We start from the raw sequence: 13691 nt of genomic DNA on the forward strand, positions 1-13691 counted from the left end.
GGTTTCACCATGTTAACCAGGATGGTCTCGATCTCCTGATCTCGTGATCCGCCCACCTCAGCCTCCCAAAGTGTCGGGATTACAGGCATGAGCCACCGCGCCTGGCCAGTTTTTCTATTTAGTAGTAGTGGAAATAAACATGTTGATAACTAATTTATCACCCAGAGAGATATTCTGTGCACTGAGTATCATGCATGGAAGAAAAAATAAAAAATGAAAAGCAATCTTAGGCTGAAAGGTAGAGACTAAGTACTTTTATTACAAAACAGACACACTAGGAATAACAGTAGTCATGCCTACCTGATAAAAAAATATTTGCACAAATGTGCTGACTTTATCTTAACTACCAGAAGTTTACATAGTACATAGACGGTACATAGTAGGTATATACATTTATGGGGTACATGAGATGTGTTGACACAGGCATGCAAAGTGAAATAATCACAACATAGAGAATGGGGTATCCATCCCCTCAAGCGTTTATCCTTAGTGTTACAAACAATCCAATTACCCTCTTTATTTTAAAACGTACAATTAAATTATGGTTGACTATAGTCACCCTGCTGTGCTATCAAACAGGTCTTATCATTCTTGCTATTTTTTTCCCCACCTTCCGTCCAGGTCCCCACTACCCTTCCCAGCCTCTGTCAACCATCTTGGGGCCCTTTATCATGCCTTTTTCCAAAAACATGCAGCCAATATAGACTTTTCTCTATTGACTCTAAACAGAAGTGCGTTCATTCCATTTTTAGAATAGTTGTACCTGACACCAGCTTGTGTATGGCTCACAGTAGTGTCGGAGCTGTGAGATGCTTTCTTCAAGTGGGCTCCTTGACTCCTCCACATACTTCGATTGACCTTTGGGAACTGAGTAGAGTGAAAGCTGTGCATATTAAAACAAAACAAAGATTTAAAAGATGTACTGTTTATGGGATAAATTTATCAACTTTGTAAGTATTTAATATTTCTAATAATTCATGAATTATAGTGACTCTGCAGTCAGGCATGGTGGCTCATGTGTGTAATCCCAGCACTTTGAGAGGCTAAGACAGATGGATCACTTGAGGTCAGGAGTTTAAGACCAGCCTCGGCAACATGGCAAAACCCCTTCTCTACTAAAAATACAAAAATTAGCCGGGTGTGGCGGCACACGCCTGTAATCCCAGCTACTTGGGTGGCTGAGGCAGGAGAATTGTTTAAACCTGGAAGGTGGAGGTAGTGGTGAGCCAAGATGGTACCACTGTACTCCAGCCTGGGCAAAAGAGCGAGACTCCAACTCGAAAATAAATAATAATTAATAAATTCCAGTGACTCTAAGGGTTACGTGAAACCTGAACTTGACCTCAAACTATCTGTGCACCTTATTTCCTTAAATCAACCAGGCCAAGGCCGAAAGGGCAAGGCTATGAGGTGTCCTACCCTCTCCCCACCTACTGAATGCAAACAAAGCAGCTCCTCTTTATCCATGTTATATACTGGTATTTGGTATTCCACCTTAGATTGAGTTTGGAAAAAGGATTCTATTCCTCTAAAGGGTAGGTGAAGGGGTTACAAAAGCTTGAGAGTAACCGAAGGGCATGTCACTCAGTTCAAATGATTGGTCTGTGGTTAATCAAAGCAGGACACCAGGTTTGTTCCCCACCCAGAGAACTTCTCACAGCCACTGCTGGCTGCCTTCTTCACCCTCAAAAATGCCACTGTGCCAAGGCCTGAGAAGAGAGTAAAGGTCAAAAGATAAGCTAATTAGCTTTATGTAAACACCAATCAAGTAACCCTACCCAGGACTGAAGGCAGATCCTTACCTCACTGTATTCAAAGGCAACAGAAACTGAATATCCAAAATAATTAATGGGAAGTACAGACCAAAAAGGAATGTAAACAGTAGAGAGAAGATTTCTTTTTTTTTTTTTAATTTAGTATTTATTAAGTATATACTTATGAGCGTCTCCTCCAGCCAAGAAACAGAAAGGATCCAGATCTCTAATTTCTTAGAGAGGAAAAAATGTGAATATCTTCTTGGCTTGATAAAAATCAAGATAAGCCAAGAATCAGGCAGACCACTTAGAAAAGTGAGCTGTGCGTATAAACCTATTGGGACAAAGTGGATTCCCGAGTAAACATTTATAAAGTATTCCTTAATTGTGCCCTTAGCTAAGTACCATTAAAGTTTATCTGTTGAAAAAGCAATAGTTTATTAATTTCCCACAAATTAAACCAACTACAAGGAAATATATTTTCTCCATTTAAATGTCTTTTGGCCAGGCAAGGTGTTTCACACCTGTAATCCCAGTACTTTGGGAGGCCGAGGCGAATGGATCGCCTGAGGTCAGAATTTCAAAACCAGCCTGGCCAACATGGTGAAACTTTGTCTCTACTAAAAATACAAAATTAGCCAGGCGTGGTGGCACATGCCTGTAACCCCAGCTACTTGGGAGGTTGAGGCAGGAGAATCGCTTGAACCCAGGAGGCAGAGGTTGTAGTGAGCCGAGATCGTACCATTGCACTCTAGCCTGGGCAACAAGAGTGAAACTCCATCTCAAAAAAACAAATAAATAAATGTCTTTTAAACAGTCACATCTTTCTGATATACAATTTGTAAAAAATTCTCCAAGAGTAACTAAATCAGACACTCAGAATATACCACAACATAAACAGCATGTTACCTCATCAACCTTCACAGAATTTTTGGGAGGTGAGTCCTTTTTTGGTACAGCATAGACTTTGAAGGTGAGCAAGCTCAGGCTGGCCGGCCCCACGGACCTCTGAATTACCTGAAATGCAGAAGCAATCTTAAACCTTCTCTCTATGTTACAGACCAAATGTGCAAAATGTGAGCATATTCATAACCTCAGCCACTTTCCACCATGAAAGGCTTACTGTGCTTTATTTTATTTTTACATTTTCGAGATGGAGTCTTGCTCTGTCACCCAGGCTGGAGTGCAGTGGCATGGCCTCAGCTCACTGCAACCTCTGCCTCCCAAGTTCAAGCGATTCTCCTACCTTAGCTTCTCAAGTAGCTGGGATTATAGGCGTCTGCCAACATGCCCAGCTAATTTTTTTATTTTTAGTAGAGATGGGGTTCTGCCATGTTGGCCAGACTGGTCTCGAACTCCCAACCTCAGGCTTGGCCTCCCAAAGTGTTGGGATTACAGGCGTGACCCACTGTGCCCAGACTACAAAATATATTTTTAAAAAATTAGCCAGGCGTGGTGGTGTATGCCTGTAGTGCCAGCTACTCAGGAGACTGAGGTGGGAGAACCTTTTGAGTTTAAGGCTGCAATGAGCCATGATCATGCCACTACACTCCAGCCTGGGTGATGGAGTGAGACTCTGTTTCACACACACAAAATGATTGCTCCATTAAAAAAAAAAAAAAAAAGATTAGCTGAGAAGAGGGGAGAGCTATGGGTTTTTAAATTTAAACTGTGAATATAAAAAAATCAGACCCCTCCTGTGAAGGTTGTGACAGTTTTCTAGGAGGGATATTGATCAACTTAGGTTGTATCCTGGTGCTGCTGGTTCTGCCTAATAATTGTGATAGACACAAACCACATGGACGAATGTCAGCAATAGCTGGCTAATAAGCAATAGCTGCTTACCTCAGAAGCAAAAGAAATCTGTAGCAATAGGCCAGGTGCAATGTCATGCCTGTAATCTCAGTACTTTGGGAGGCTGAGGTAGGCGGATCATGAGGTCAGGAGACAGAGACCATCCTGGCCAGCATGGTGAAACCCAGTCTCTACTAAAATACAAAACAATTAGCCAGGCATGATGGCACGTGCCTGTAGTCCCAGCTACTTGGGAGGCTGAGGCAGGAGAATTGCTTGAACCCGGGATCCGGAGGTTGCAGTGAGTCAAGATTGCGCCACTGCATTCCAGCCTGGCGACAGAGCGAGACTCCGTCTCAAAAAAATAAAAAAGAAAAAGAAATCTATAGCAATATTGCCTTGAAATTATGACCTCAAGATGCACACTTAATACTTGAAGATTTATCAATTATTTTAAACCAGTTAAAGTCATAACCACTTTTTTTAAATGGCTTTCAACTCTTTGCTTCTGAAATATGGGAATTTCCAGGCATACGTTTTAACAGACATTTTTGTTATATTTTAGCTTGCATTATGTTTTGTCTTACAGAATAGCCTAGTCTTTCACATTATAGGTACTGCAAATCTCAGTAATATGATTTCCAAGATGCTAAATCATGCCTAAATCGAGAGAAATCAATCGCTCATTTATTTTCCACCTCTCCTCCATCCATTTCCTTTGTCTCATTCGAGCAGGAAATAAACAATTATTGAGCATGTCTTGTGTGTTAGGCACAGCCGGCATACGGAGTAAGACATATCCTCACCCTGAAAGGGCTTCCAATCTGATAGGAAGAACTTGATAGATGTAAGTAAATAGACAATTTTTTTTTTAAGAGATGGGGTTTCACCGTGTTGGTCAGGAGGCTGGTCTCAAAATGACCAATCAGCCTACCAAAGTGCTGGGATTACAGGCATGAGCCACCATGCCTGGCCGACAATTTTTTTTTTTAAAGCAGGGTTTCACACTGCGGCTTAGGCTGGAGCGCAGTGGCAGGATCTCTGCTCACTGTAACCTCCTAGTCCCAGGCTCAAGCATTCCTCCTGTCTCAGTCTCCCAAGTAGCTGGGACTACAGGCATGCACCACCATGCCCAGCTAATTTTTGTATTTTTTTGTAGACAGGTTTTGCCATGTTGTCCAAGCTGATCTTGAACTCCTGGACTCAAATGATCCACCCACGTCAACCTCCCAAAGTGCTGGGATTATAGGCATGAGCCACTGCACTTGGCCTAGGACAAATTAAAAAATAAAATAAGGGAGACTGAGGCACAAGAATCGCTTGAACCCAGAAGGTGGGAAATTGCAGTAAGCCAAGATGGTGCCATTGCACTCCAGCCTGGGTGACAGAGTGAGACCCTGTCTCAAAAAATAAATAAATAAAATAAAAGTGATACGGGAGGTAGGGCAGGGAAATGCTGGGCAGAGAAGGGCATGGTCCCTGGCTAGGGCTCCACCTCTGGGCCTGGCCACCAACCTAGGTGAAGGCAGGCATTTTTGTTTTTGTGCCCCCCCAAATGTTGCATTTCCTAAGACCACCCTGGCTCACCACGCCCCATCCTGTGCCTATGATAGACACAAGTGACTGGACACTGACAGAAGAGCATATGAGCAGCTGGAGGTCAAGAGAAGCAGAGGCGTGGAAGAACACACCCGCAGAAGAACACACTAACAAACTCCAGCAGGCCACCAACAGCAGAATGGCAGGACAATGCGAAGTTCGGCTGAGGGTGGTAGGAGAGCCCAGCCACTAAGCAGGCCTGACTCCAGGGGAAAACCACCTTCCCACTCCGTACCCCTTCTGGCTCCACATTCATCTGCTGAGAGCTACTTCTACCATTCAATAAAACCTTGTACTAATTCCCCAAGCCCACATGTGATCCAATTTTTCCAGTATACTCAGGCAAGAACCACAGGATACAGAAAGCCCTCTGTCCTTGCGATAAGGTAGAGTGTCTAACTCAGTTGATTAACACAAGCTGCCTACTGACGGCAAAATTAAAAGAGTACACGGTACCAGACGCCCACTGGGGTTTCAGGAGCTGTAAACATCCACCCCTAGACGCTGCCATGGAGTTGGAGCCCACACTCCCCACGACCTGCCCATCTGCCTGCTTTCTCTAGAGGTTTTGAGCAGTGGGGCACCTGAGAAGTGAGCCACACCCCCACTGCATGCCCCGTAAGAGTGACAAGGGAAATTTTCCTGTTTCAAAAGCATGAATTTTCCCTGCTCTTAGGCAGTTCTACAGAAAGGCAAAACAAGTATAGAACATTACAGACTGATGAATAAGCATGTGTGAAGCCATGAAGCTGGGAAACACCATGGGAGAAATACAGGGAGTCCGAGTTTTGTGGGAGGGGGCAGAGTGACAGGGAGATGAGTTAGAGAAGTTGGTTGTAGCCAGATCATAATGGGCCTCGCGTGGCTCACATAAAGTCCTAGGTAATAAATACCAAAAGATCTCAAATAAGGGGATAGAACATAGAATCAAGTTTGCCGTTTAGAAAGATCATGATTTCCCAGTGTGGTGGTTTGAGTCATTAAAGGGCCAGATGACCAGTTATGGTGCTGCTAAAACAATGCAGGAAAGCAACGAGGGCCCAAGGAAAGATTGCACAGGAGAGGAGAAAGAAGAGAAAGTGGAATTGAGACAGTTTAATAGGCAGAATTAGCAGGACTTAGTGATCAATGGGAAAGGAGGGGTGACGATCACCTTGGTTTCTTTTTTTAATTAATTTTTATTTATTTTTAAATTAATTTTGAAACTGACATGATTCACATATATATTTATCGTGTACAACATGCTGTTTTGAAATATGTACACATTGAGGAATGGCTAAATTGAGCTAATTAACATATGCATTACCTCACAAATTTATTTTTGTGGAATCTAAAAAAGTTCAACTAACGGAAGTAGGGAACACCATGGTAGCTACCAGGGACAGGGGCTGGGGGGAAGTCAGGGAGATCTTGGTCAAAGGTACAAAGTTTCAGTTAGAAAGGAGGAGTGGTTCAAGAGAGCTGCTGTATTACACGGTGACTATAGTTAATAGCAATGTATTGTAGTCTTGAAAATCAGGAAGAGTCGATTTTAAGTGACCTTGGAGTTTCTGATGGGTTTTTCTAGTTTGGTGGTGACACAGCATTCCTGAGAGAGGAAGTAGAGAAGGAGGGGCAAGTCTGAGGGAAAGACGATGAGTTGGTTTTGGATATTTTCCAGAGACACACAGACAGCTAGAGGTCTAGTCATCTATCTATACATCTTTTATTTTACTTGAAAAGCTAAGTAGACAAACTTAGAAACTCTTGTCTTTTGGAAATTAAGACAAAGTTGACTTGAAATTTTAAGTACATGAGAACATGATTTTGGGATCTGGACTTCCTCAGCACTTCAAGGGTGCATTTATTTCTCATAAAGCACAGTAAGGATGGGCACGGTGGCTCACGCCTGTAATCCCAACACTTTGGGAGGCTGAGGTGGGCAGATTACCTGAGGTCAGGAGTTTGAGACCAGCCTGGCCAATATGTTGAAACTCAGTCTCTACTAAAAATACAAAAATTAGCCAGGAGTGTTGGCAGACGCCTGCAATCCCAGCTACTCCGGAGGCTGCGGCAGGAGAATTGCTTGAACCTGAACCTGGGCGGCGGAGGCTGCAGTGACCCGACATCGTGCTACTGCATTCCAGCCTGGCCAAACACACATCTATATATTAGTAGAGATAGGGTCTCATCAGGTTGCTCAAGCTGGTCTCAAACTCCTGGGCTTAAGCAATCCTCCCACCTTGGCCTCCCAAAGTGCTGGGATTACAGGCATGAGCCACTGCACCTAGCCTTCCAGCTCTTTTTAAAGACACCAAGCTGTCTAAGGCTGAGCCACCCAAGAGTTCTCTACAGTACCCAAGTGGTTCCCTCCCGGAGCCCTCATCAGAGGCTTGTAAGGCTGCTAGCATCTGGAGGCGCCAATTCATTGCTATCTGCTTTCTAGGTCTGCCCAGGACCAACAGACCACGCTGCTTCTACTAAGAACTCTCCATGGAGGCAGGAGGCAAGCCAGCCCCACCCCAGGACTTTGTTTCCAACTTCCCTCCTTTAGGTGCCCAAGCTGGTGCCCCGCCCCCTCTCCACTCCCTCAGTTAGCCTCTATTGGTTTCACAGTGTCCTCTTCATCCTCATTTTTATATACTGGTATCCATTGGGGATTGGATCCAGGACCTCTCCCCACAATACCAAAAATCCATGGATGCTCAAGTCCTTTATCTAAAATGGCCTAGTATTTGTATATAATCTCTGCACAGCCTCCTGTATACTTTAAATCATCTCTAGATTACTTATAATACCTAATACAATGCCTACACATCATTTCATTTGCGTGGATTCAATGTAGTACTTGGAGCACAGCAAATTTAAGTTTTGCTTTTTGGAACTTTGTAGAATTCTTTTCTCCATATATATGTACATACATATAAATTTTTTTGAGACAGAGTCTTGCTCTTGTTGCACAGGCTGGAGTGCAGGTGCAGTGGCATGATCTTGGCTCACTGCAAACTCCGCCTCCCAGGTTCAAGCGATTCTCCTGCTTCAGCCTCCTGAGTAACTGGGATTACAGGTACCCACCACCATGTCTGGCTAATTTCTCTATTTTTAGTAGAGACAGGGTTTTATCATGTTGCCCAGGCTGGTCTCAAACTCCTGGGCTCAAGTGATCCACCTGCCTCAACCTCCCAAAGTGCTGGGATTACAGGCATGAGCCAACACGGCCAGCCTATCTTTGATTTTTAAATTGCAACTCATTTATCTTTTTTATTGGATTCTTAATTATTAATTTCTACTTTACCTTTCCCTCTTATCTTACTTGTTTTTCTAGTTTTAATATTATTCTAGGCCTGCCTCCCTTTACTGCCTAAATCATTTTCTTCTTTCTCTTCTCCTATTAGTTTTCCTCCCTAAGCCCACCCTGATCCCCATCCCACAGCAAGAACTGTGGCCACAAGGGTGGTGGCACCAAAGAAAGCTGGCTCCTGCAGTGGCCTTTTCAGATTCCAGCAAGCTCTCAACAGACAAGCAAACAAAATAAAGAAAAAGCAAACCTCACCCCAGGAGACCTGGGAGACCCACAAATGAACACTCCCCAGGTCCATAATTCTGACTCTGCAGAGAACACAGGATTTACTCGGGGATTTCTCAAACTCAGCACTATTGACATTTGTGCTGGGTCCTTCTTTGTCATAGGGCTGTCCTGGGCACAGCAGGAAGTTTGGCAGCATCCCTATCCTCTACCCACTAGATGCCAGTAGCACCTCCTCCCAGTCATGACAGTCAAAAACGTCTCCGGATGCTGCCAAATGCCTCCTGGGGAGCAACTCTCCCACTGAGAACCTCTGATTTACTTGAGTAAATACTATCTTCTGACATCTCTCACCATCCAAACTTTAAGAAAATCTTTATGTTTTAAAATCCATGGCCTCAAACACAGTAAAAGAAACCAGAACAATCTCTACTGGGTGGGAGAGGTGGGGGTTGAAAGGAAGTGGACTTATGGAGAAGGGACACAAGTGAACTTTCTGGGGTGAAATAATCCATATCTTGATGGGGATGTGGGTTACACAAGGTGTATACATTTGTCAAAGCTCAAATTGTACATCTAAGATTGTACAACTTAAAAATCTATCTGTTTCACTATATGTAAATTATACTTTTTAAAAAATCCATGGGCTCTAGCATACCTAATCCATGCCAAGCTCATTCCTAGGAAGGAAAGAGCCACACACCTGACCATGGTAAGGAACTGGTATAGATCCACGTGATCGAAACCCATGGGAGAAGCCTTGGCAAAAGGTCCTCAGGCAGACAGACAAGGCTGAAGCTGATGCACTCAACATCTTGGCTGATTCATCTTCCTTTTTGACATCAAAGGGGGCGCCTCCTGGTGCGAGATGACCCCACCTTGCCTCAGTCCACTCACCACCTTTCCCTCTAACAGTAAAAAGGAAGCTGGCCAGACCAGATATTATCACAAATGGCACTCTTGGACACTGTGTGCCTGCCAGGTGGTTATCATAATTTGTTAGGGCTCATATTGAGTATTCAGGTCAACCTATTCAAAATCAGGATTTAAGAAGGGAAAGGCTAAGATGGGCAGAGATCACCCCAGGAAAGTGCAAGGGCACAGAGAGGACATGAAGAAGAACCTTCTTCAATCTTTTGTCTCCCCAAGGAAGAACAATCCGGTTCCTTGAAGAAACACAACCAACATTCAGGGTCTGCATCATAAGAAAAAAAATTCTCTAGCTTTATCAACTTTCCTCCTGTTTGCAATCTGGATAGGTTGTTTTGTGAGACAAGAACACAAAGGTATTCTGTCTCCATGAGAAGTCCCGATCCATTATGGTATAATCGGACTGGATATGCCTCCCAATCAGTGAGATCTCCCCCACACGTTTTCTGATGCAGGGTTGGAATCTCTAGACTGCATGTACCAAGAGCACTCCCTGTCCCAAGTGACAGTGCTTGTGAAGCCTTGTTTGCTCAGAGCAGATGACCTGGCCCAGAAAATGAGTACATGTGCACCTGCCAAGAACCAATAAGATATGCTCTACTTTGAATTAGATGAGTTGGGTTTGCTTGATCAAAGTCAAGCAAACTCTGTTAAGAGCTGCATCTCCAATTAGTGCTAAGTTATAGGTTAGATCAAAGGTGGCATTTCTTGGCCAGGCACAGTGGCTCACACCCGTAATCCCAGCCCGTTGGGAAGCCAAGGCAGATGTATCAAAAGGTCAGGAAATTGAGAACATCTTGGCCAACATGGTAAAACTCTGTCTCTGTTAAAAATACAAAAATTAGCCGGGCATGGTGGTGCACACCTGTAATCCCAGTTACTCTGGAGGCTGAGGCAGGAGAACTGCTTGAACTCAGGAGGCGGAGGTTGCAGTGAGCCGACTGCCACTGTACTCCAGCCTGGGTGACAAGAGTGAAACTCTGTCTCAAAAAAAAAAAAAAAGAAAAAAAAAGAAAAAAAAGAAAAGGTGGAGGCATTTCTCTAGATCCAGCCCATCTGGAGTGTACCCTTCAGTTACTAAGTACCTTTCTTGGAATTGAGCTAGTTGGTGGTCTCAAAGTAAAGACTCTAATGTGTTGGTTTGTCTGAGGTTTTGAACACAGCTGTATGACCCATAGTCACAGACTAACTAAAATTCGGCTTAGACAAAGGTAAACTGGTGGCCCTTAGCTTTGCAAATCTTGGAGTGTCATTGAGTGATCTCGCTCTTGTGGCTGAACATTCTGTCTTTCTGGTCTGATTCTACTCCCCAGCAAGGTATCAAGGTACACTCTATCTTGGACCTTGGACTCTCTGTGTCTCAACTTTTGTTTCACAGTCTGCAAGAGGCTTGTCAATGGAAACAGATCAACCAGGACTAGCGTTGGGTTAGATGAGGCCCTAACAAGAAGTGTAAAGGGGCAGGCTGTCATTATCTTTAAGAAATATATTTGCTTCTTACTCCCTCTCCACTGAAGCTTGCCAAGGACTGACACTGGCAAAACAAATTGTTACGGCAAGCGAAGTTATATTATAACAATTAGAAGGGGTCAACCAGGATTTTATTTCAAACAAATATTCACTGCACACCTGCATCATGTCAGACATGGTGCTAAACAGATACAACACATAAGCAGACATGGTCCCTGCTCTTACAGAGCTTCTGGGAAGCTCAGGCCACAATTTAAAAAATAAATTAACATTCAAAAAAAGATTCAGGCAGCCAGGCGCAGTGGCTCACGCCTATAATCCTACCACTTTGGGAGGCCGAGGTGGGTGGATCACGAAGTCAGGAGTTCAAGACCAGTCTGGCCAACCCAGTGAAACCCCATCTCTACTAAAAATACAAAAATTAGCGGGGTATGGTGGGGCATGTCTGTGGTCTCAGCTACTTGGGAGGCTGAGGTGGGAGGATTACCTGAGCCCAAGAGGTCAAGGATGCAGTGCCATTAAAAAACAAAAAAAAGATTGAGTTTATCAGTCAGTTCCCACAACTTTAAAGGTAGATTCTTAGACACAGTTTACTAAGATATGAATCTGGTGAAGTCGTAAACACAAATCATAATGGGTGCCCAGAAGGTGAAACCGCTCTTGCTTTGCAAACAAAAGTACACTGCCCAGGATCTGGGATCACACTGCTGTGATTATGTTCCAGTAAAACTGCCTTAAAGACAAATAAAACCTTAAGCTAAATAAGACACCCTGAGAATCATTCAGATTCCCATGAATGGTGGGGCTCAAATCCCTAACAATTTGCTTTCTTTTTCAACTCTACAGAGAATCTAGCGTGTAGTCTCTCCCATTTAAAAAAAGGGTGACCCTCTATTTTCCTACAATTATAGAACTATTATCTTATTAGACTTTCATTTAAAATATATGCCAGCTTCATGATAAAAGGCCTTTGCAGGCCTGTGTACACAAGAGGTTTCAGAATCACCTGGGGAGTTTTTTAAAAGCACAGATTCTAACACCTTCCCCCCCCTCCCCCGAGGGTATGACTCAGTGAATCTAAGAGGGGCCCACAAGTCAATTCCCAAGATAAGCTAAGTTTTGAAAACCACTATTCCACAAACAGACGCTTATAAGCTAAGCACTCAAACATACTTTTAAAAATGTTGGAAAGAATAAAATGAAAACTGTCTTAAACATAAAAAGAAACAGTGACTGGCCACCCACTAGAGAAATTATGATATTCATTTACATTCAAGAAAATCTCTCTCATCTTAAACAAAACACAACAAATACCCTCCACCCCTAATTCCCTCTCTAACTGCTACCTTACCCTTCTACTAACCTCCACTGACAAATTTATTTTAAAAGTAGACTATGGTTAGAAGGCAGAATAGTGGATACCCTTAGCAAGCTGGGAAATGACTAGAAGGGCCATGAGAAGAGCTTCTCGAGTGCTAGTATGTTCACTTTGTAAAAATTCACTTACAACCTGTTTACCTTCCTATATGTATGTTATATAAATGGTCTCCAACTTACAAATGGTTCATCTTTATGACGGTGCAGAAGCGATATGCATTCATAGAAGCCACACTTTGAGTACCCATATAACCATTCTGCTTTTCACTTTCAGTACAGTATTCGATAATGTACATGAGACACTCAATAGTTTATTACAAAATAGGCTTTGTGTTAGATTATTCTGCCCAACTGTGCACTACTGAAAGTGTTCTGAGTACATTTAACAGAGGGGAGGCTAAACTATGATGTTTGGTAAGTTAGGTGTGTTAAATGCATTTTTGACTTGACAAAATTTTCAACTTATGATAGGTTTATCAGGATGCAACCCCACCACAAGCTGAGAAGCATCCATATTTCAGCACGAAGTCAAAAAGACAGACTGTTTGCTTTCTCATTTTTATCTCCTCCTCCCTTCACTACTCAATGTACCTAAAACCTTTCTTTCCAAGGCCACCAATGGCCTCCCAGTTATTAAACCCTACTGGATAGCTGCCATCTTGGTTGCACCCTGAAACTGGTTAACTACTCTGTATCTTCGAACCCTTCCCTTGGCTTACAGGATTCTATCCTGCCTCCATTCTATAAGCTTTCTATATTCTACAATGCAGAAAGGTACTTTCTAGGTAGTCTCTCCTCCCTTTGGGCCTTCTCTTCCTCTGGATAGCTCTTCAAGGTTGATGAGTTCCGAGTAGTCTTTAACTCTCTCCTCTTCTCACTACACAGCAATTTCATTGAAATCTAACTTTTTTTTTTTCAGACAGAGTCTCGCTCTGTCGCCCAGACTGGAGTGCAATGGCACGGTCTTGGCTTACTACAATCTCCACCTCCTGGGTTCAAGTGATTCTCATGCCTCAGCCTCTCAAATAGCTGGGATAATGGGGTGTGTCACCACGTCCGTCTAATTTTTGTACTTTTAGAAAAGATGGGGTTCTGCCACATTGGTCAGGCTGGTCTTGAACTCCTGACCTCAGGTGATTCATCCACCTTGGCCTCCCAAAGTGCTGGGATTATAGGCATGAGTCACTGCACCCAGCCTCAATCAATCTTTTCTGTAATAATTTCCATTCTGAAAGCATTTTTCACTTGAAACAAAACTATTT

The 13691-nt window shown here is 43.3% G+C and overlaps 1 protein-coding gene across 2 annotated transcripts in view; it reads right to left on the minus strand.

Annotated features, from left to right (window-relative positions):
* Positions 1-13691, minus strand: part of APOO (apolipoprotein O) — a 75464-nt gene that overhangs the window by 43220 nt on the left and 18553 nt on the right. For both annotated transcript variants that reach the window (XM_017514585.2, XM_037733466.1), the window contains exons 2-3: positions 2664-2771; positions 764-883 (exon numbers count right to left, since the gene is read on the minus strand). In XM_017514585.2, coding sequence (XP_017370074.1) covers positions 764-883; positions 2664-2771 — 228 coding nt within the window. The remainder of the gene's footprint in view (positions 1-763; positions 884-2663; positions 2772-13691) is intronic.

This window comes from Cebus imitator, unplaced genomic scaffold, assembly GCF_001604975.1.
Source record: "Cebus imitator isolate Cc_AM_T3 unplaced genomic scaffold, Cebus_imitator-1.0 Scaffold527, whole genome shotgun sequence".
NCBI classification, from domain to species: domain Eukaryota; kingdom Metazoa; phylum Chordata; class Mammalia; order Primates; family Cebidae; genus Cebus; species Cebus imitator.